The sequence below is a fragment of the Polyodon spathula genome, chromosome 2 (assembly GCF_017654505.1).
Source record: "Polyodon spathula isolate WHYD16114869_AA chromosome 2, ASM1765450v1, whole genome shotgun sequence".
NCBI lineage: Eukaryota > Metazoa > Chordata > Actinopteri > Acipenseriformes > Polyodontidae > Polyodon > Polyodon spathula.
Genome location: NC_054535.1, coordinates 92,744,028 through 92,768,202, shown reverse-complemented (window position 1 = coordinate 92,768,202; position 24,175 = coordinate 92,744,028). Strand labels below are relative to the sequence as shown.

At 36.0% G+C, this 24,175-nt stretch overlaps 1 protein-coding gene across 1 annotated transcript in view; it reads right to left on the bottom strand.

The window, feature by feature from the left end:
- Positions 1-24,175, bottom strand: part of LOC121303896 (galactose-1-phosphate uridylyltransferase-like) — a 67,047-nt gene that overhangs the window by 27,932 nt on the left and 14,940 nt on the right. Inside the window, exons 7-8 of the mRNA XM_041234753.1 lie at positions 18,895-19,017; positions 2,470-2,602 (exon numbers count right to left, since the gene is read on the bottom strand). Of these exons, the coding sequence (XP_041090687.1) occupies positions 2,470-2,602; positions 18,895-19,017 (256 nt within the window). The remainder of the gene's footprint in view (positions 1-2,469; positions 2,603-18,894; positions 19,018-24,175) is intronic.

Sequence of the window (24,175 nt, the reverse complement as noted above, 5' to 3'; positions counted from 1 at the left end):
GGAACAATGTGGGCAGATAAACCATATTACAGGACCTGTTAATATGTATCTTTAAATCAAAGGTGATTTAACAGAGTGGTCACTATAGGCAGGTGGTCTGTCTATAATTTTTGAGGCTTACTGTGGATATATGTAGTGGTATCGGCGTTATGCTTTAGTGCAAAAGGTCCATGGTTCACGCCCACCCTCCTCCTGTGTGTGGACTGCCTCGCCCTGTGTGAGGCGCCTGGCTGTAGGAGCCGGGATCACTTCATTGGTGTCAGAAGTGGACGCAGGTACCCCGGCACGCACTCGTCTTGCTCTAGCTTGGTGAGCAAGTCCAGGGCGGACTTGAGGCTGGCAGGGGAGAGTGTAGCGTGCACGATGGAAGGCAGCAGCAGGGCTGGTAGGTTACATAATCACACACAAAGACATAAGCCCAACATACGCTCCTTGCAAAGGAACCGGCTCTTTTGTACAGCGGTATCGTCGCTATGCTTTAGTGCGAGAGGTCATGGGTTCCACCTGTGTGTGGATTGCCTCACCCTGTGTGATGCGCCTGCCTGCGGGAACCAGGATCACTAAAATATATATATATATATATATATATTAGTATCCAATATGTATATTGGCTCTTTGAGCAATAAATATATATGCAATAAAATGTTGCACGTTTCAAAAGGCACATTGTAATTTAATAAGAAATGTAATACAGTAATACAGTATACGCAGTACATAAGGCAAGCAACTGAGTATAGCAAAAACATTGCGGACTTACTTTATTGATAAATCATGAGTGATGTCATTTGTAGAAAAATATATTTTTACAGCCCGTGGGAGATTTTTTAAATCACTGTAGCCCACAAAAATCCGCTGGAAAGATGAAGAGCTGATTTAAAAAAAACAAAACTGCGAATACTTGCAGTCAATCATTTAATTTTTCCGTACCATGAGCAATTAAAAAGGCAATTTTGTTTTAGTCCTCCCTGTTGAAGGGCCAATTTAGTCCTTGGACGACCTTTATTGCTATTTTTTATTCTTATTTTTTCCTCAACGGAAAGCGAGGAAGATGACATAGGAATTCAAACAATCTACACACGTACCCATAACTTGCCTGGCAACAAATACGTCAAGATTAACTATAATTCTGAGTGGCAGAGGCTAGCCGCAAACTTTTATCATGTAGCCAATACAAATACATTGCAACTTGACAGACAGAGGTTGATTACAGGTTGAAGACACACAGAATTCCAACCATTCTGAGGCTACATTAGCCAATAGCAATAATGTATACCTTGGAAAGCATGACATAAGTTAGGTTTTTATTACTTTTACAAAATGACATGTAAGCTTTGCCTCTGTAGCCTCTTATGAGAAGCCGCCATTGATTACATTATTTAAAAAATGATGTACCAAATAAAGTTTTGCTTCTCAATACTATAATGTCTCTTATAAAACGTTCACTTGGTATGCAAAGGCTGCTTGGTTCCTGCATCTGTTAATGCAAATTTTTCTTTAATATGATTTATTTGATAAACAGACGCGTACATCTCAATGTGCCCTATATACTACAGAAGTTTCTAATTATGATAGGATATGGTTTTCATTTTTGTATTATGGATGGGTATGTGTAATCGTTTATTTGAATAATCAATTTGAAAATTCCTGATTGTTTAGAAAATTACTAATCATATAACCTATCTTGTATTGCAACAAATATAAATGATCTGAAGACACATTAAACACACTAAGCTTGCCGCTGCAGCCCAGCGTATTACAATGAATAAATATTAAATAAATAATTATTTCTTTCTATGGCTCTAAAAAAAAGCGTTCTTAAAAAGTGCAGGGTGATACCAATACTGTAGCTATGGGTAACAGAGATGGCTGGACTGCACCATTGCACATATTAAAACCACATTAAAATTATTCAATTTAATTTATACAATAGACTACAAAATAGAGGTCAATCACTCAGTCATGTCATGATCAAGGATGAATGATAGACAGATTAAAAAGAAACCAAAAATGTCCATTTTTGTCAATGTCCATCATTTATATACCTTATTTTTTTCCCCAAAATAAATGTGTTATAATAGTTAATAGTGATAAGTTTCTTTTGATGCTCGGTATAAATATGTCTTGTTGCAAATGTTATGTGCATTACAAGAAGACAGGGACCTAGGCATGTTGAGCATTACAAGACTGCTGGTTATTAAGTGGGTTTTTTTTTTTTTTCTGTGCAATATCAGCCAGCTTTGTCTACGCCTTTGCAAGTGAACTTCAGTAGTAATACAAACACTTAACATTTCATGTCTGCTTAGTGGTCATCAAGATGCAGGAAATATAAATCCCTGCAGCTACAGTTTACGAATATGTATTACATGGAAAACAAAGGGCAATGCAGCAGTACCCCCAAAAAGAGCAGACAAAGCTATCAGAGTCGAAAAGCCACCCTGAAGGAATGATTTTTAATTAACACTCTCTTACTTTGTCGCTCCTCGTTGGAGAGGTCGTTCAAACGCAGCACATGCCTCCTGGGCAGAAGCAATGTTTGGAAAGGCCATGTTGCCCAGTAAGGAACAACTACCAGCCAGTCTTCATTCTCAACCACAATTCGCTCCTGAGAAGACAAGAAAAATCACTATAAAATATACAAGTTGTTAAAAAAAAAAAAAAAAAAAAGAACACAGAGAATACTTGAGTCAACTACAGAAAATATTGGGTTATTAAGAACATAAGAAAGCTTACAAACGAGAGGAGGCCATTCGGCCCATCTTGCTCGTTTGGTTGTTAGTAGCTTATTGATCCCAGAATCTCATCAAGCAGCTTCTTGAAGGATCCCAGGGTGTCAGCTTCAACAACATTACTGTGAAGTTGATTCCAGACCCTCACAATTCTCTGTGTAAAAAAGTGCCTCCTATTTTCTGTTCTGAATGCCCCTTTGTCTAATCTCCATTTGTGACCCTTGGTCCTTGTTTCTTTTTTCAGGTCGAAAAAGTCCCTTGTGTCGACATTGTCAATACCTTTTCGAATTTTGAATGCTTGAATTAGTTGAATTTCTGAGTCAACAAAAACTCCTAGGTCTCTTTCATAGATTCCTTCTCCAATTTCAGTATCTCCCATATGATATTTATAATGTACTTTTTTTTTTTCCTGCGTGCAGTACCTTACACTTCTCTATTAAATGTCATTTGCCATGTGTCTGCCCAGTTCTGAATCTTGTCTAGATCATTTTGAATGACCTTTGCTGCTGCAACAGTGTTTGCCACTCCTACTTTTGTGTCGTCTGCAAATTTAACAAGTTTGCTTACTATACCAGAATCTAAATCATTTATGTAGATTAGGAATAGCAGAGGACCCAAGATTGATCCCTGTGGTACACCACTGGTTACCACACTCCATTCTGAGGTTTTTCCTCTAATCAGTACTTTCTGTTTTCTACCTGTTAACCACTCCCTAATCCATGTACATGTGTTCCCTTGAATCCCAACTGCGTTCAGTTAGAGAATTAATCTTTTGTGCGGAACTTTGTCAAAAGCTTTCTGGAAATCTAAATAAACCATGTCATATGCTTTGCAATTATCCATTATCGATGTTGCATCCTCAAAAAAATCAAGCAAGTTAGTTAGACACGATCTCCCTTTCCTAAAACCATGTTGACTGTCTCCCAGGACCCTGTTACCATATAGGTAATTTTCCATTTTGGATCTTATTATAGTTTCCATAAGTTTGCATATAATAGAAGTCAGGCTTACTGGTCTGTAGTTACCTGGTTCAGTTTTGTTTCCCTTTTTGTGGATCTGTATTATGTTTGCAATTTTCCAGTCTGTCGGTACCACCCCTGTGTCAAGAGACTGCTGCATGATCTTGGTTAGTGGTTTATAAAGAACTTCTTTCAGTTCTTTGAGTACTATTGGGAGGATCTCATCCGGCCCAGGGGATTTGTTTATTTTAAGAGCTCCTAGTCCCTTTAACACTTCTGCCTCAGTTATGCTAAAGTTATTTAAAACTGGACAGGAACTGGATGACATGTGGGGCATGTTGTCTGTATCTTCCTTTGTAAAAACTTCTCAAAAGTAATCTTTTTTTTTTGCTATTTTTTTTCTTCATCTACGATTTTGTCATTTGTATCTCTTAAACATTTAACCTTCTCTTTGAATGTTCTCTTGCTGTTGTAATATTGGAAAAACATTTTGGAATTGGTTTTAGCTCCCTTAGCAATGTTCATTTCTATTTCTCTCTTGGCCTTTCTAACTTCCTTTTTGACTTGCGTTTGCAGTTCTGTGTACTCTTTCTGCGTACTTTCTTTTTGGTCCCTTTTTAATGCTCTGTAAAGTGCCTTTTTTCGCTGAATATTTTTTTTTAATTGATCTATTAAACCATTTTGGCAATTTAGTTTTACATTTAGATTTGTCTATTTTAGGGATGTAATTGTTTTGCGCCTCTAGTACTACATTTTTGAAGAACAGCCATCCTTTTTCTGTGGATGTTTACTCCAATCTACTTCTGTTAGTGTCTGTTTCATACCTTCATAGTTTGCTTTTCTAAAATTGTAAACCTTAGCTTTAGTCCTTACTTTTGGGGTTTTAAAAAAACACTTCAAGTGAGACCAAGTTGTGGTCTGAGTTTGTTAGTGGTTCTCTGACCTCTGTTTTAGTTATTCTGTCTTCATTATTTGAAAAGACTAAATCAAGACATGCCTCCCCTCTAGTCGGTGCCTTGATATGATTATTTGTAGTGTGCCGCATACAATAAACTTGGTTGCTATGTCTCTCTTGTAAAACACCTTTCGAATTTCAACTGGTCAGTAAAAGAGAAAAATTGGGAAGACTTTGAATAATATTGTATTATATTATTTCTTGTCTGTTGTACTGTGCTTGTTGTAGCAAGAGTAATAATGGCGGCAGTTTCTTTTTATATGCTTTAAGAAACATTACAGGCAGTTTAGAAACTCCAAATATGACTTAGTGCGCACATGTTATGCACATTCCTCACACTATAGGACGTATGCAGCCAAAACATGGTCTGCCTAAAAAGGGTAGATAAATTGCCTTTTCACTCAAAAAAAACCCCACTCAAATTGAATACGTTTTTTTTTTTTTTTTTTTTTTTTTTTTTTTGCATGGTAACAACTTAAAAAAAGTGTACCATATGTTCACATGACTTCAGCAGTGAAGATCCAGTTTTGATGTAACCTTGCGCAATTTTCTATTACACATAAAGGCCGTACCAAGCAATTCTTTATTAACAACTGAGATCTGCTGAAAGTAGCCCTGGAGAACTGTGACCAAATAGACAAAAAGCATGCATACGGTTTAGAGACATCTTCATTCAGTATGTTCTTTTGTGAGTGTGTTATTGTGACACCTTTATTCAACTTATTGGCATATAACATTATAACTCTTTATAATTAATCTGTTTTATAAGCAAGGTTTTATCCTTGATTGCTTTAAGCTTAGATGTTTTGGTATCTTAGCAGCAAGATAAAATTCAATTCAGGTTGGTTCCACAAAGGGTTCAAAAAGGCAAATAGGGGGATTAATATCAGCTTGCTGCAAGACTAACAGAATCAATTGTTACAGAAATGCAGGAGTGGATTAGCATCTACAGAAGAATTTGTTGAACTTGTATGAGCTACCAGCATACTGGATCCAATAACAAAAACATGTAACAACATTCTACTGCCAAGAGTCTTGTACTGTCCCTGTCCCGGTATTTATTATTATTATTATTATTATTATTATTATTATTATTATTATTATTATTATTATTATTATTATGTGGGTAATGTTGTAGGGTAGCCTATTCTAAGGAGAATTTCTCTCCCTAAAAGAAAACTACATGTAAACTTAAATTCCCCCGAAAGGCACTACAATATAGCATGACAAAAAGATGAGACTTTATTTTTGCATGTAAACCAAGCCATAGAGTAAATAAAATAACATATGGGTCAGAATATAATCTTATCACACAATAATATTGTTGGTTTTGAGCTGGTAATGCACTCATGGTGGCGCCACTTACTGCCCAAAACCAACTTCAGGTTTCAGTGTGGAATTTAAGCTTGCATGTCTGCAGCTAAAATTAAACTGTGTACGTTTTCATTATAGTAACAAATCACAATCCAAAAATCAAGCATAGAAAGAAAGCCACAGATTTTGCAAATCTCAAGAGTGGTTCTGAAAATACAGCTAAAAAAATATGACATAGGTCGTAGATATGAGAATTTGTGCTAATGCATGTCTCATTACAATTGGACAGCTAGTTCTATAGATGCAAAATAATATATAAGTGACATACAGTACATATAAATGCCTCTATTGTGCCCATTGGCAAGTGATTAAAGAAAACCCAATTCAAGACAAATAAAACATATTTATTGCTACCAATGGCAAAACTCCAGAGCATTTTCAGATCACATCTGCTCTATAAAATCAAAAATGAGAGTGGTTTGAAAAAAGGTTCCAATTTGAAAATGAGATGTGTGTATGCTGTATCGTCTCCCTTTTTTGTGGCATTATTTCAAGGAACTGCTCAGAAAAAAAAAGACCAACTAACAGCGATCATCATGAGTATTCGCTGTCAGTGTTCAATAATCCTTTTCCTGACATTTTACCATTAGACGTGCTTGATAAAAAAAAAAAAAGAGCTCAGGCATTCGATATTAAAGATCCTTGAATGTCATCTATCAATCTTTCCTGCTGCTAGACAAAACCGCTTGGGAGTAATCTGTATTGGTGGGAGTGGGGGGTGTTAGCTGTCACCTAAGAGCAGTGCCAAGCTGTGCAAGCTACTAATTATTACAAATCTGAAGACTGTTATGACATGCAATTAAAATCATTAGCATATTATTTAAGTTAGTCTGCATTCTTTGATGAAATGAACTCAGTCTGGCCATCTGGAAGGCCTCCAAATGAAATAGTTTCTTCAAACATGACAATCTGACCAAATATCAACCTGCTTAAAACACTCTAGATTTATCTATACATTTCAATCACCAACTGCAAAGAAAACAACCACTTTAAGCAGAAGATGCATAAAAATGGGGGTGGTATGTAAACCAAAGAAACTGATGTTCTGAAAATAGGAAACTCAAAAACAACATTAAAACAAACCTTCAAACAAGAAATTATTAAGCCTAGTCTAGGCTAAAAATTGGACATATGAGAGGCAACAATGGATAAAAAATAACTGATTTAGTCGTGTCAACCACTAAAACAGACACTACCAGACCTTTTAACTAAATGTGGCCGTGTGGCTTTGAAGACAAGGGGAGTGTGGGGCAGATACATTGTTGATTAACAAATCCACAGTAAGAACAATTCTACAGAAACGCAAATACCATTTCATTGCTCAACAATCATTTCAACAATTTGTTAATCATAGTCTATAAAAAGGCTTGAGATTCCAGTTTAGAATTTCATCTTTGCTAAAAGTAATGAAATTATACATTAACATAATGTAAAAACAAAACATTTTCATAATTGCAAATTCACTTCCACATAAACATCCCCCTTTCTAATTTTCTGGACTGGTTCAGGAACAACAGGATTTTCATCATCACTTCAATCTCCATCAATTACCCAGACGTTAGATGTAAACTCAGCTTTTGCATTGCTGTTGTTGAACTGTTGTTCAAACAAGCTTAAAGCCCACTAAACTAGGAACTAAAGGTAAAATTACCCACAATGAGAGACAAACATTTTAACTGTTTGAACTAAGAGGAACAAAAAAAGCAAAGACCAAATCCAATTACCAAATTAACAATCAATTAGGAAGTTGTATAAACAACTGAAAATGTTGAAATTGGTAAGAAAATAATTCACAAATAAATAATTTTTGCAGATTCAACACTTACCGTTATTTATCCCTTATTTAGTTTGAAAGTGCTATTCAAGTGTCCCAGAAGGTGTTCTTGATAATTTCAACTAAAAAGTTGAATTTATTCATGTTAATTACTGTAGTTAGGGTATTTATATTGCAGCATATCACCATGGGTCGGCACTTTTTCAAAAACAGGCAAATTACTGGCAGATATCCATACGCTAGAATCTAAAAACAAAAACAGCAGACATGGAATTTATCGTAATTAACATGACCAACAAGATTTATGTAAATGTTGAGCTTTTCGGAAACCGAAGTGTATGTGAGATATTGAATGAATCTGAATCAGACACCAATGATTAATTAAAGTAGTGGAGGCAAAAAAGCAAAACTCCCTATTCTGATCGCTCTGTTCCTTCTCCCTGAACTACAGCGTTTCCCTAAATCATTTTGAAAATAAACAGTTTAAAAAAATCTCTCAAACTATTTGGGTCCCTCTTAAAAGACTTTGGGGTTAAAAGATGTTTTGTTGCTTCGCCTCATGACTTAATGCACCGGGGGTGTGTGGATATTAAAGTAGATCTCACACCCTGTCGTGCCTTATTGCTTACGTATAGTAAAGCATTGTAAAAAAAAAAAAATCTGGTTAACCATAGTAAAGGGTAGACAATGCGCTATATAGAAAAGCATGGGATGTTGCAAATGTACTGTTAAAATGTACTTTAGTAAACTTTTATATTGGTATTGTCTGGTTCATGTTTTTGTTGTTTGCAATTGGCAAATTTGTCTTTGAAATATATTTATGTTACATAATGCTGGATCACTTTCAAAAGTAAACCTGTTATGGCAACTTGTGGTGCATTTGTTTCTGCATTTGTTTTTTGTTTTTTTGTTTTTTTTAATTATTCAATAGGCAAACACCAGTCGTGGTTGGTGTTCTATCCTGGATCCTGGAAACTGCATTCCAAAATAAAAAATTAAACTTTGTAAATTCAATGACAGATGTTGACGATAAGTCTTTTCAAGACACTGAGAAAGACTTGTGGTCTAAATCAGGGGTTCTCAAACCCCCCAACTCCAACCCAACTCGCAGTGCAATATCATATGAAATTACTGTACATACTACATAGGAACGCTAAATGAAGCATGGGCACGCAAGTCAATTGCGCCAGAGCGTTTCTAAAAGAGGGGGGCAAGATCCAAGGGAGAGGGGGCTTGGGGGTCGGAATGGGTTTCAGGAATAAAGAAAAATTATATTTGTAGCCAATATAAAATGCACTTTTATTTTGAGCAAACATCTCAACTGTAAAATAAATAAACAGATTACAAAATGAAACCATGGCATAATACTACACCCACAGAGGCGAAAGTATTTAAATCATTTCATGTAAGTCATTTGTGGCACTTGTTTGTGTCTGCTTCAAGATGTTCGTTCTTTGTGAATTAAGATTTAATTTTGCCATCGGAAATGGAGCGCAGCATCGAAAACTTACACAGTCTCGGTACCACTGTCACAGGAAATTGGTAGGCCCATACTGCGTTTTGAGTACATTTCTGAAATTAAAAGGGAAGGTTAGCTGGAAATTCAATGAAGACAGAGGACCGAAGCGCCACTTTATTTATTTTTTCACATACGTAACAAATGTGACATGTGTCATCTTATATATCTATGTATAAAGTAAATTCATGTTTAAATTTATTTTTATCTTCAAGAGATCGATCGTGCCGTTTTTTTTTTTTTATTCACAATTTGAATATTTAATGAAATGTGATTTTAGCACTCCTTGACAAACATGTGCAATGCACTTTCTACAGTAAACGTTTGGAAGAGCTGTACTAACTGTGATTAATGTTCACTAAATAATAATTCAGCAGGATAGCGCTGCAGATGAAACATGATTGTATTTCTTTGGCACGCATGTTTGTTTTAAATCCACGATAATAAGCTAATTTGATTGCCATATACGTGTAATACATATAACGGGAATAATTAATACGGTTTCAGTGTTGATATACAGACTATATTACAACTGTACTGAAAAGGGGTCATACAAATTCCTGTTGCATTTTTATAACAAGAGAACACATTAACAAATGTAATTGCACTTAAAAATAAATCGTACAACAAATGCATGTCACATATACAAAATAATGCATGTATTAATTTTATTAATACATAATAATTTACAGTTCCTGGCGTTTAGAAATGTAATTTTACCTTACCACCCTCTGCAAATTACGCTATGTCATATTAAAAAGTGTTATTATTAAAATGATGTGATTTATGTCAACATTAGCAAAATACTTTTTCAGGTAAAATGTAGCTTTTAATAATGATTCTGACAACATTTTTAAGTTTAAAGCAGTTTTCTATATTTTACAATTTTATGGTAACAAATTTAAAACAAATACTGCGATCAGCCACAGTCAGATATACAGGGTATTCAAAGATTACATTTAACAGAGAGAAAATGCCAATTGGTGCAGTGAACCCTCCCTTTAAGCTCAGAAATTTGTGCATGTGCAGTAAGGAGACATCTACTTTTTAGACTCCATCTGCTTGTAGACTCAGAAACACGTGTTACTGTCTGAAAAATGTGCGTCTTACCTTTCCCACTCAACAGGATGCAGTTCTGCCAGCTGGAAGTACTATGCAAACAAACAGAGTTCACCAATGATAGTGGCAATAATCATAACATTATCCAAGGATTGTGGCAAATTGAGAAACATTGTAAAACACACTATATACAAATACAAACAAGCATCTGGAGACTTAGTAAACACGGTGGGAGGTCTGGCTTCATATTACATCCTTTACTGTTAAGGATTAAGTGTATATGCGCTGTAATGTAATGCTAAGGATCTAAAGGTCATGTAAATATATATATATATATATATATATATATATATATATATATATATATATATATATATATATATATATATATATATTTATTTTTTTTTTTAAGTATTTCTAAATGGAATGTTTTAAAGCTGTTGCTTAATCCTGAATGTACCTGTCACCAAAGGGACTGAACATTACTTATTGAAGATGCCACGCTCCCCACCTGATTTTAAATAAATGTTTAGGAGCTTACGGGCTGGTAAAAGCAGGAGACTGTCAAAGTACCTCCAGCAAGAAAAACCTTCAACCTCCTCTGCCCTTTGAGCTGAACTACCGTGAACAGTCTCTTAAAGAACTGCTTGAAAGATTTTGTCAGGGAGTCAAAATTCCTTGGTCCATTAATAAAGCCATTCAGTCAGACTCAACTGGCACCGCCAGCAAATAATCTTGGCAGTTCAAATCAGTCAAATCAATTGAAAAGCAGTTCCAGGTGAGGCTTTCCACAGTAAACTGCAGTATAAATAAACAGCAGCATGGTGGTGGAGGCATATATGTGTCATAATAAGGGAGACAGCATAAAAAACACACCAAGAAAAAGGTACAAGAAAATGAAATCCAATGTTTGTACATATTTTAAGTACAGTATGACTATACTGCCCTGCCTAAAGTCTTGAGACACCAGCCCATTGTAGCCATGCACTCCCTGTATTTACTAACTATCTTGGGATCCCAAAATAGATAATAGTCCACTCTTTAGAAATAAGCAACATTTGAATTTTTTATATTTAGGAAAAGATTTTTTATAGCCAAGGTGCTACTAATGTGAAACCAGAACATCCTCATACTTGCACAGTACAAGGACTCGCTTATAACAGATCAAATTCCCTTATATATAATTTATTACACCTTTAATATTGTTTGTATTGCTCAGCAAGGTAGAGTTTGACTGCAAGCACACATGTAAGAATGAGAGAGTGAATGCAATTAGGTGTGAATGAGGATTCATGGGCGTAGCACTTCCAATCAATACAGGGCGCCAGCTTTGAAATCTAATCAGCCTTTACATTAATGGTGAAGGGGGGGGGGGGGGGGGGGGGGGCCATTACCTGCATACAACACTTTACTTGACAGTAGAAAGGGTGCCTTCAAATGTGATTTTATTCATTATAGCATTTACTTAGCTCAGGAACAGTGCTTTGCAATCTTTAACAACCTGCTGTCAACATACCCCTAAATGAAGACATATTACGATTGTATGCTAACCAGTTATAATGCTGATGTTAATCTTTGAAGCCAAAGTTAAGACTCCTGCAATCTATACATTGTTCTGCTAAATGTTTTTCTCACGTGAATGGCTCTATGAAAAAGGTTAGAGTAATGATAACGCAGGAACAACAGGTCATGAAGCAAAAATACAGGGCTAGGTTAAAGTGTCAGTAGCGGGGTTCCAAAAAATACAGCGTTACACATCCCCAAGTGCTGCTACAACTGTTTTACACATCCCCAAATACAGCGTTACACATCCCCACGTGCTGCTACAACTGTTTAAATACAGCGTTACACATCCCCACGTGCTGCTACAACTGTTTAAATACAGCGTTACACATCCCCACGTGCTGCTACAACTGTTTAAATACAGCGTTACACATCCCCATGCGCTGCTACAACAATACAGCGTTACACATCCCCACGTGCTGCTACAACTGTTTAAATACAGCGTTACACATCCCCACGTGCTGCTACAACTGTTTAAATACAGCGTTACACATCCCCACGTGCTGCTACAACTGTTTAAATACAGCGTTACACATCCCCACGTGCTGCTACAACTGTTTAAATACAGCGTTACACATCCCCACGTGCTGCTACAACTGTTTAAATACAGCGTTACACATCCCCACGTGCTGCTACAACTGTTTAAATACAGCGTTACACATCCCCACGTGCTGCTACAACTGTTTAAATACAGCGTTACACATCCCCACGTGCTGCTACAACTGTTTAAATACAGCGTTACACATCCCCACGTGCTGCTACAACTGTTTAAATACAGCGTTACACATCCCCACGTGCTGCTACAACTGTTTAAATACAGCGTTACACATCCCCACGTGCTGCTACAACTGTTTAAATACAGCGTTACACATCCCCACATGCTGCTACAACTGTTTAAATACAGCGTTACACATCTCCACATGCTGCTACAACTGTTTAAATACAGCGTTACACATCTCCACGCGCTGCTACAACTGTTTAAATATAGCATTACACATGTAATTTTTTTTTTTTACTTTTTACACTTACAATTTTAAAATCTGTTTCAAAGCTCTTTTCAAAATGTCCACTCTAGTGCGCTAATAGCGTAAGGATTATTGCCCATATTGTCAAACAAGTAACACAACAATAGCGATCCATGATGTGGTACGGAACAGAAAAGCCAGAGCACTTGTTATGTTTTTTTTTTTTTTTTTTTTTTTTAAATCGCTCTTCCTGCAGTGATTTAGAGGACAGATCTTAAACCCCAGTGCACTAGAGCGGCCATTTTGAAAATAGCTTTGAAACAGATTCTAAACTTAAGTGTAAAAAGTTGTCAGGATGTTAACAATGAAAAGAAACATTACAGGTACTTTAAACAGTTGTAGCAACTCGTTCTTATATTTTTCGCTATGTTTTTCAGAATCACGCTCTCTACTAGTTCTTTAAGAAAATAAGAAACATAAAGCATAATAGATGCTGTTTGTAGCTTCACTGTCACTGACAGACCATTGGTCTGTGTATCAACAATATAATTATAACATGAAATTCAATAAGGACAGCCTGTCAAGGACTAAAGGTTATGTTTGTATAATGATGTACAGTTTGGGTGAGGAAATCGCAAACCGAATAGAACAGTTCGGTGTGCTCCAACTGGTAAAATAAGAGACACCCTACACACAACGTATTCACTTATATTATACAAATGTCAGACTCTGCTCTCCCATTGTTTTCTATGAAGATCAGCCGTTCTGTTATTACGCAACAACAAAACGTCAAATAAAAAGTGGCCGAGAGATAACAATAATTAATGGCACCTGCTCTAAAATCATTGCTTACTGATAAAAATGCTTCACATGGACACTCGAGCCCTTCTTTAAAAAAATAAAATAAATATTACAATGATCGTTTCGGACAAACAAAAGTAAATAAACCTATTTATTTAAAATATTCCTTTATCCCTTAAAAATCACATCTGTTGATGCCAGGAGCAACTGTTAAACATAAAAAAAGAGTTGTTTTTTTTAAAGTTCGAATTGAGCCGTATGTTTTATGCACAAGACGACATCTGTACACAGGAGAAGACGTACTGGGATCTCTACAAACACTTTAAACTCATTTCACGTACGTGAATTCTAATGCTTAAATAATGTGCAATAAACATGTGTTGCCAATATGTGATTGTCATTCACAAGGCAAAGCAAGATGGAGTCATTGGAGGAGAAGGCAACTATTTTCTGTTTTAGTATTTGAATATGAAGCTATAACATGAGGGCCATGATTTACATTGCCTCTTAGTATTCTGTATAAGGACAACAGAAGGATAATCTAGAACATTTGTATCTGTTCTCATTTCAGTACTCCCCACTGAATAATGAGTAAAACAAGCACACACAAACAATAGTTGCCCCATTAATATCAGCAACATCTGGCAGGTTTGATCAGAATCCTGGGAAGGTAATCTCATTATTTCGCAATGGCAGATTGCCAGCTGTATAAGCATGTCATTTTTTTCTTTAAGCTATCTAATTACTTATACCAGGAAAGACATCTCAGATGGCCAAAACATTTTTTGTGTTGTGTGTTACTTAAAGTGGTCTAATGGATTTTCAATGCATGCTGAATGACAGCAAAGAGCAAAGAAGAACAAAGGGTATCAAAGCAGGTACAGTCACAGACTAAATTATTGGCACCCTATGCTTATTATGCCATAATTCAGGGTAATAGATTAAGGATAAGCATTTCGTAAACTTTAACCACTTAAATAAAACAAAAAGCAAAATACACAATTTCTAGTAATTTTAACAAATAATCTTTATCATAAAACAACACAACTAATTGAAAGTATTTGTTCATGAGAAAAATAGTCACCCCTGCTTTAGTATTTATTTTTATTATGGCTTTTAAAAGTTTATGATAAGGTACCTTATTTCAGGTACATTATTTCAGTTAAAACAGATTGGATACACACTGCTTTTTTCAGATCAGTCAAAGGCTTTACCAAATCTTTGTTTTCTTCAAGAGTTGATTTAGCCATATGCTTTGGGTCATTGTCATGTTGGAAGATAAACTGTCTGCGTATCAGCCTACGAGCAGATGGTATCATTGTACTCTGTGGAATGTTTTGATACATGGCTGCATTCATTCAATCTTCAAATCACATGAGTGTCTAAAACATCCTCAAATCATGATCAAACTGTGGGTACAAGGTTTTCTTCATTAAAGGCTTTCCCTTTTTTTCTCTAAACTATGGTCCATTTTTGGGAAAGAAAGTTATATTTTAGTCTCATTGGACCAGATAATTTTTAATGCTTCAGAGTCATATTTCTTGGCAAATTTTAGATGGTTTATTTTATGATTAAACTTTGATGAAAATTGTTTAACCCTTCAAAAAGGTACAAGAGTCATATGTGCCCCACAAAGAAAATGAAGGTAAGTTTCTTATTTTTGCAATGAGGTGCACAAAACAGGGTGTAAAATGTATTGACAGGTTGGATCTTTCTTTGAGTCACTCTCAAATGTATTTTAAGAAGAAACCGTTTAAACAACCGCTCATTTCCTTGGTACATTAAGGGGTGCTTGTATTAAACATGTTTTCTTGAATTATCTTATAGTAAATGTAAAGTACCAATACTTTTGTCTGTGACTGCAAGCATTGCAAAATTAGGCCAAAGCCATAAAAAACTACGGCTCTAACTTTGCATTAAACAGAACATTATTTTTGCTTTTAAATGGCTTGCAAAATGCCAGAGGGCTTTGTTTTTTTAATTATAAGATTGATGCCAAAAACACAATCAGCTTAGAAGTGTTAGCAGAAGAGAGACAACTTACAGCCAAGCTCCCATGGTGCAATTTAGAGCCAAGCTCCTGTTCAGTTTTTGTATAGTGCAATTTCTGGCTGGAACAGTAACTTGTCCCTGCTTTAAACTAGCCGCATGGATAAAATCAGTGTGCTCTCAAGTGTTTACCTTCTGGGTTTAAATGCAGTCAGGTTGAATTCCAGTGACACCAGATAAGTTTAAATCATCCCTGTAGTTCTTCTTTTGAGATATTAATATGAATTTTCTTAATATGGATGCTAATGGATTTCAGGTAATATCAGCAGAGTTAGTAATTCAGAAATCAGCTCCCTAGTATTGTAGTTCACTCATCACAGAGTACTCATACTACTGGCTACCTGTATATCAGATTTCTGAAATTCAGGCTTAAGGCATGAGCACTTTCCTTTGCTTCCTACTTACCAAATCTACTTTCACCAAAAGTACAAGATGGCAGAACTTTGCAATTGGTGATCAGATTCGGATAGTACTTACTTCCTTTGAATTGGTTACAGGCTTACTTCCTTTGAGCTGCTGTACGGCGCCTAGAGATGCCTTTGGTGTGAATGGCGCTTTCTAAATAAAATTTGATTTTATTTCATGCAACGTAAATGTAACCACATTTGCATGTACAAAGTAAGCCATAGCTTGGGGTATAGCTGGTTCAAAACAGTTAAAATAGTGTACAGGCTTCTGGACAGTTGTTTGCGAACAAAAAACTAATAATTTGAATGAAATATATTAAATAAGAATATTGCTATTTAAAGTAAATGAAGATCTTCAACTATATATGCAAGTGTTCGTGAAAGCTTTCCCTAATGTACAATACTTGAATGGCATTTCTCACAAATTCAGTTTTTTAATGGGTGTGGTTTGGTTTGTTTTTTTTTTTTTTTTTTTTTTTTTTTTTTTTTTTTTACTTTGTAGTAGCTTAAAAAACAACTAAATTATGAAGCTCTGTCATTTTAGGAGTCACTTGCAAATGGCAATAATTTGAAACACGGAATAAATGATCTCTTTTCCATTAAGTATGCTTATTTTTGTTCCATTTGGTCAAAGTGTCAGGCTTTCAGTAGTTCCTTGGAACAGCCTTTACTAATAGTAGAAAATTGTGAGAGGTTACATCAAAAACAGGATTTTCACTGTTGAAGTCTTGTGCAGATATGGTACAGCTTTCAAACTTGTCGCCATGCAACAAAAAAAAAATAAAAAAAACTTAATTTGCATGCCTTTTTAGAGTGAGGCAATTTACCCACCCTTTACTGCTGAACCATGCTTTGGCTGTGCAATTTCTATAGCTTGAAGAATATGCATGACATGTGCGGCCTACGTCATATTCTCATGACACTATAGAGAGAATTTAGTTAGAATCTCCATGAAAACCAAGCCAATGAGTCCTTGCCCTATTTCCTTCAATAATATACATTTTTACCTGTGCCTCTGATATGCATACAGATACTGAGAAAATAGTAGTACTAAAATGAAACTTAGTTAAAAAAAATAAACAAAAAAAAACAACGGGAAGTGTTTTTCAATTTCCTCATGTAAGATATTGGGAAGAACAAAGATGGTACAATAGCCTACATTTTGACATCTGGAATTTGTGTGTTATACAAATGGTATACAAAGCCTACATTCTTATCAGATACACTTTCCAAACAAATATATAATTATCAGCATAGGCTCAGGTTCCCATGTAAAAATTCTGCTTCTGAGGATCATCATTTCTATTACAAGACAAAAAGTCCTGAAGAAGGCACCACTGGTAGCAAGTCAGAACCATTCTCTCCCAGCAGCAGCTGCTTCAGGCAATAATGAGCTCAACACTTTACTGATCGAGATTTAGGAGAACACAAAGGGATAATAGTCTCTAAAACCAAAGGGCTGTCAGTGATGGCGTTATCAAGCGAAGGCTCTGACTGCAGCACCTATATAAATCAATACGTACCACTGACAGGCGGCAGGATGAAAACACTGCCCTCAAGGGTTTGTGAGTGAAAGAGACATGAATCAAATGCAAGCCATTACAGCCTTTCTCTGAGATAGCACTGCGGCTAGAAAGATAACCACCGATACATATTAACTATATTTTAAAATTGCTAAAAGCTAATTTTTCTTATAATTTATTTATTTATTTATTTATTTTGTCAACTGCCATTATGTGAGACTTGAATTCTTCTTATTATTACTGGATGATAAACTTCACCCCGAGGAAGTCTAGATTACTTTCCACAAGTTTTTACAAAGGAGGATACGGACAACATGCCCCATGTCTACCTGTTCCTATCCGGTTTAAACAACTTTAGCATAACTGAGGCAAAGGGACTAGGAGCTCTTAAAATAAACAAATCCCCTGCATTTAAAAGGCATGTCATATGCAGGTAGGCTAAAATAAATGTAGTCTATTCAGTCTTGAACAAAGAAGACTATGCGGCGATCTGATTCAAGCATTCAAAATTCTAAAAGGTACACAGTGTCGACCCAGAAGGACCAGGGGTCACAAATGCAGATTAGATAAAGGGGCATTCAGAACAGAAAATAGGAGGTACTTTTTTACACAGATAATTGTGGGAGTCTGGAACCAACTCCCCAGTAATGTTGTTGAAGCTGACATCCTGGGATCCTTTAAGAAGCTGCTTAATGAGATTCTGGGATCAATAAGCTACTTACAACCAAATGAGCAAGCTGGGCCGAATGGCCTCCTCTCGTTTATAAAGTTCTTATGTTCTAAATATGAAGGAGTAGAATTTTGATATGAGCCATCAATCTCAACAAGTCTTGTAGTCCTTGTATTACAAATGCACAATCTAAAACAGCATTGACAGTACTGACTCCACAGACCGATACAGCCAGACTCACTGTTACCTATCTAACCACACTGCACACCTTGTTTCCAGACCATGGACACCAGATCAAAACGCAATGGAAACATATGCCAGGCCAAGTTAGTGTTTACTACTGCATTTCAAAATGGTGTTTAATTATTGTATTTTCTTATAGAGAAAGGGAACTAGGAATAATGACCTGGGTAAAAGTAGAAACTAAGGTTACTGATAATAAATCCAAAGTAATGTGTGAAGGCAAACACAAATCAATATACTGGTTCAGGTGCCATATGAACAAGCACCATTGTCCCTTACAGCCTCCCACTAGTAGCCCTCAGAAAGGTACCTTTCTCTGGATCTCCTGCTTGGCATACTCCAGCAGCATTGGCACGCCTTTATCCCTGTAGTATTCTCGTTGGCAGTGGTCCGCCAGTCTTGGCTCATTGGGAAGAAAATTACTGGCCCACACCTACAAAATAAAAATAGGTTATAGCTCATTCAGTCTGGTAACGGATTACGGGTTCAGTTAGAGGTTTGAGGTTTGGCAGGAATGCAGGCCGCATCACTGTGCGGTCAAAAATAAAGACATGCACTATTTAATTTCTTCTTTCATTCATATGGTAATGTAACCCCTTAAAACAAATAATTATATATCCTTGTCAGACTGCAAGGATTTGGCATATATTTATATAAATACAGATTGTGTGCAACTTAGTTTGTACTATTGCCCGCTAAACTGCTCTGTGGTTCCTAGACACATGCAAGTCAGCAGTAGACCGTGAAGTTAATGAGAAGCAGTCCTATTAACCCTTTCAGTGACGAGCCCCTGTGATTTTATATAGCGTTTTCCAATGTGCCAATCACAATAGCTCTCAGTATGATTTATGTTGATAAAAACAAGTATGTCAGTAACATACATAGCCTCGTTCAAAATTACAGCTATTAGTACGATGAAAATGAATAGTATAGAATATGAATTGGCAATTAAATGTTTTATCACAATTAGATAAGCAATCCTCAAGGTTAATGCAAAAATGGAGTGTGACATACAGATGGATGGGCAGACAGACAAGCTCCTATATCTCCAGAATCTGATACTCATTAACGTTTGTTAAATAGTGTTAATACCAAGATTACAATTGGGTAAGTCGTTCTCCAGATATATGCACAAATGCAAGTGCAATAAAGATGGACCGATGTACGATATGCCAGAATCGTAAGTACGACAGTCTCCATCTCCACTACATTTCCTTATAAAACAGCCAAGTGCTTTCTAACCAGCAGATCTCCCCTCCTTTCAAAGGATGATTTATTATCTATAGCAGTGGTTCCCAAGCCTGGTCCTGGTGACCCCCTGTGTCTGCTGGTTTTCATTCCAACTGAGCACTCAGTTACTTAACTAAACACTTAATTGAATTGATAATTTACTTAATTTGACCTTTTTCATTGTTTTCAGCTCAGAAACAGATTTCAAGTTAGCTACAACCCATTTTATAAGTAACTTGAACTCTGCAACTGTTTAAGAGCTGACAAGTAAAAAGGTCAAATTAAGCAAATTATCAGTTCAATTAAAGATCTAGTTAAGTAATTGAGAGCTCAGTTGGAATAAAAACCAGCAGACACAGGGGGTCCCCGGGACCAGGGTTGGGAGCCTCTGGTCTAAGCATGGGTGTTGAAGCAGACAATACATTTGGTGCCACATTCTCTAGTCATTCATACAAATATGACACTTTTAAATGTGTATCCTTACTGTGTTGGCAAGCAAATCTGTTATCTTTTGTTGCAGAGTTTGATCTACTATCACTTAACGTAATGAAAAAATACGAAAAAATAAAAATAAAAAAGGTTCCTCCTTGGCTCCAGCACTTTACAAAGACATGTACTGGTGGTTAATTTCAATACATATCTCTGCTGTCTGACACATGCCCTCTTCTCACTATTACTGATTGGTTAAACTGCAAAACAGTCCTTGCATTGTCTCAGGCACTTGCCTTTCTGACTAAAGAGTAGTGAAACTGGCAAACAGGGCCGATACACCACACGTGTACATAAACTAAAGATTTAGTCACTAAACTCAGGTGTTAGACTTGAAATTCATTCATTACATTATTAATTTTCTTTGTTGTTGCTGGCCAAGTTTATTTTAGTACATTTGGGGAAAACAGATTTACCAATGCAGAGCTTTATTACAGAACTGTCTATACTCTATGGTGTGTGACGATAAATCGTGTACCATGCTTGATAGCATACTTGAACAAAATAGTCATTTAAAAATACATCTTAAATAGTGTTTATCATAAACTCTCCAATGAAATTCAAATCCCCATTTAAAAAAAAAAACCAAAAAAGTCAAATAACATTTGATAATTGCTATAAGCTTTTAGCGCCAAACACGTAATGTAATAAAAGAGCATGTGCCTGTAGCAGTAAGCCACAAAATTATAGGTTTTTTTCAATATATTGACCAAGTCTTCTATTTGCTTGCAGTGCAATTCTATACATTGAACAACTTATAGAAAGTATCCTTTTTTGACAAAATAAAAGATTATGACTACACTAAAAAGGCAACTTTTTACATTAAATTATCAGGACCTTTTTTTATGAATATAGTTCTTATAGAACGCCACAAATTGCTGACAGTGTCAGACAGAGGTGGGAAGACAAGTTTGGGCTTGCCCCCACAAAGGTTCTGCTAAAAAAACAATCATACGATCTTGCAGGATGTCACAGTTAAGACAAATATTTGGTCTTTTTGGACAACCTCTGAAAACCTAATCCACCTGCTGCACTACCACATTTTATACTAGTGATATTTTCTGATAGTGTGTGGTAAGACATACCTTACCCACGTGGGAAGCATGTGAGACACGAGGCCATAAGCAGTCTTGCCCATCATGACTGAAACTAACTTGCAAAACAGCGATTCTGCTTTAGAGAAATTACATAATATCAGGGGTTTCAGTTTTTATAACAAATGAACAAGTCAGATGAGAAAAGGCCCACTTATACAAAAAAGTATGAACTATATATGGCAGGTGTTGATTTATTTTGTCCAACCTCTGTATTTCTGCTTCAGTACCTAAAAGCGGCATACTGAGAAATAAAACAATCACTGGAGTTTATTAATAAAATAAGCCATGCTTTAAAATGTGGTTATCATAATAATAATTTACTGTTTTGGAAATATATGTTATGCAGAAGTCCCATGGGTATATTCACGTTGCTGCATGTTTTACTGTAACTTAATACAACCTACCAGCAAGTGTTTACCAAGCAAACACTAGTTGCAATGTGAAAAGATTAACTAATATTTACATTATTTAGTATTATGCACACCCATTTATGAAGAGAATCATTGAGAAATACAATAATTGGCATAAACTAAAGGCCAAGTGTAGATTATTTAACCAACATAATTTTATGAAATTGGAATTAAATCACAAACTATTCTGAAAAGTGCTTAACACCGGAAACAGACAATCACACCGAGGGGGGTAGAGAACATTTCCTTGGCGTGCTATCTAGTTGATGCAAACATGTTATTTTAATAATCTACAGTGAAGGATTATGTGTCTGCCATTTAACTATATGAATTCCTCTGATGTGTCGTCGCCACCCCCTCCACCCCAGGGGTGAAATATCGTCCCACTTATTATACTGTAGACTGTAGGCTTTAAAACACATTGTTTTCCCTAGCTTGCCGCTTTGTTGTACGTATTCATAAATCTGTTCCTGCCCTTTTGAACCTTTGCCGGAGGGGGCTGGTACAGTCAAGAAATAATTAAATGTTTCTGATTGAACATATTTAATTCAGCCAGGTGATGTTTTGAATTCAGGTGACATTTTGACAGGAAGACCTGATGCATAACCAATGTAACACGAAAATAGCCACTCAAAACTGACTTCGGACCAGGGATACGTTAATAAAAATAGCAAAACAAATCGAAAAAAATACGTACAACAAAGCAGGTAGCTAGGGAAGGTAATGCGTAGTGTTTGACCCTAACACCTGTTCAGTAACAGACACAGACACAGTGGAAAGAAATCTGCAATTGACTTTTCGGGTGTTTCCATTGTGATTTGCAACGGTTTCAATTAATAAATAAGAGTCGAAAGGAATTCAATAAATATGTGTCAAACAAAAGAATAAAAGTGAGTAAAGGACTCTATACACCAGACACGATATGACAAACGAATGTGTCACACGACACACAGCACCACGACAAAACAAATAAAACATGTATTTTTTATACGAGCCGTTCACACTGCCTGCAAAGCGGCGGGTGACACTGAAGTGACACAAAATAAATAGGATTGGTGTCTATTTTTGCAGTTTTGTCGCGTGGCAGCTAAGGTACTGACTAATGAGGAACAGCTTCCCTTGCATGCCTTCAGTAAACAATGGCATAAGAAAAGATCATTCTTGCAGTATCAAAATACCTGGAGCTGTACAATAAAGGGCACACAAATGATAAAGTGTCAATGAGGGAGAACATCTGGCAGTGCATTTCCAGGAAACTGGATATAGCTGGTATGGATGATTTGTTTATCTTTACTGAAATAAATATTCTGAAAAGTTATTATGTGGACTAAATTTTTATTAGCTGTATAACAGGACTATCATACGTGTGATTTTTTCCAGCTGATGATACAATAACATTGTGCATACCTGTCACCACTAGTGTGAAAGGTAAGTGTCGCAGCGAAAGTACCATTTTATCACAGGGCAAACTGCATCAAGTCCAGTGTGTGCAGACCTTAACTGTGGTAAAGGTTGGATAATAATGACATTTCCAACTATCGATTGTTACCTAAAAAATGATTGCTAACATTAATTGCAACTTGTTCTCTGTTTTTCCTACATTTTGCTTATTGGCTTTTTAAAATAAAGTCGTACCGCTGTTCTCTCAACCACCACTTTCTATGGATAACCATTTTGTCTACAGGAGACAGAAGAATGAGACATCTCTTAGTATCAGTGACACTGATCCTTTTTAGCTTTAGATGGCTTAAGATACACGATTATTGCCAACAATATGATTACCACTAAGCATTTTTCAGTACAATAAATAATCAAGACTAAACTAATTGTTAATAATTTCACTATCATGTGTTGATCCAGCACTAGATGAGGTCTAAATAGACAGTTTGTATGTTCAGTATAGTTCTTGTATAGTGATATTGAACAGATTTTACTGTATTATTCTGTATAATGGTTATTGACTGGTTTTCAAAAACCAAATTTCCACATAAGATGCTTTAGTGGACTACCCTACTTAAATTGTCAATCCATATAGACATTCTGTGTGACAGAATATATAAGAAAAGCACCCTTTTACTTGTACCTTCTTTCAGTGACAGGAATAAAAATGAATTTCCAGACTGATAGAAAGGCTATTAAACTGAACTCTGCATGATGACTGTGCCATTGAGCTGGGAGGGAAAGCGATACTGGGCATCAGACAGCTTGTTTTCTCCTTCTATTTACATGTGGGCTCATATCTAAACTAAATTAAGTGACTTCAGATGTGACAGGTAACATTAAAGGCATACAGATTGGTTCACGCTCATTCAATAGACATGGAAACTGCTATTTCACACATCCTGAGTGTCTAGCAGTGCCTTGC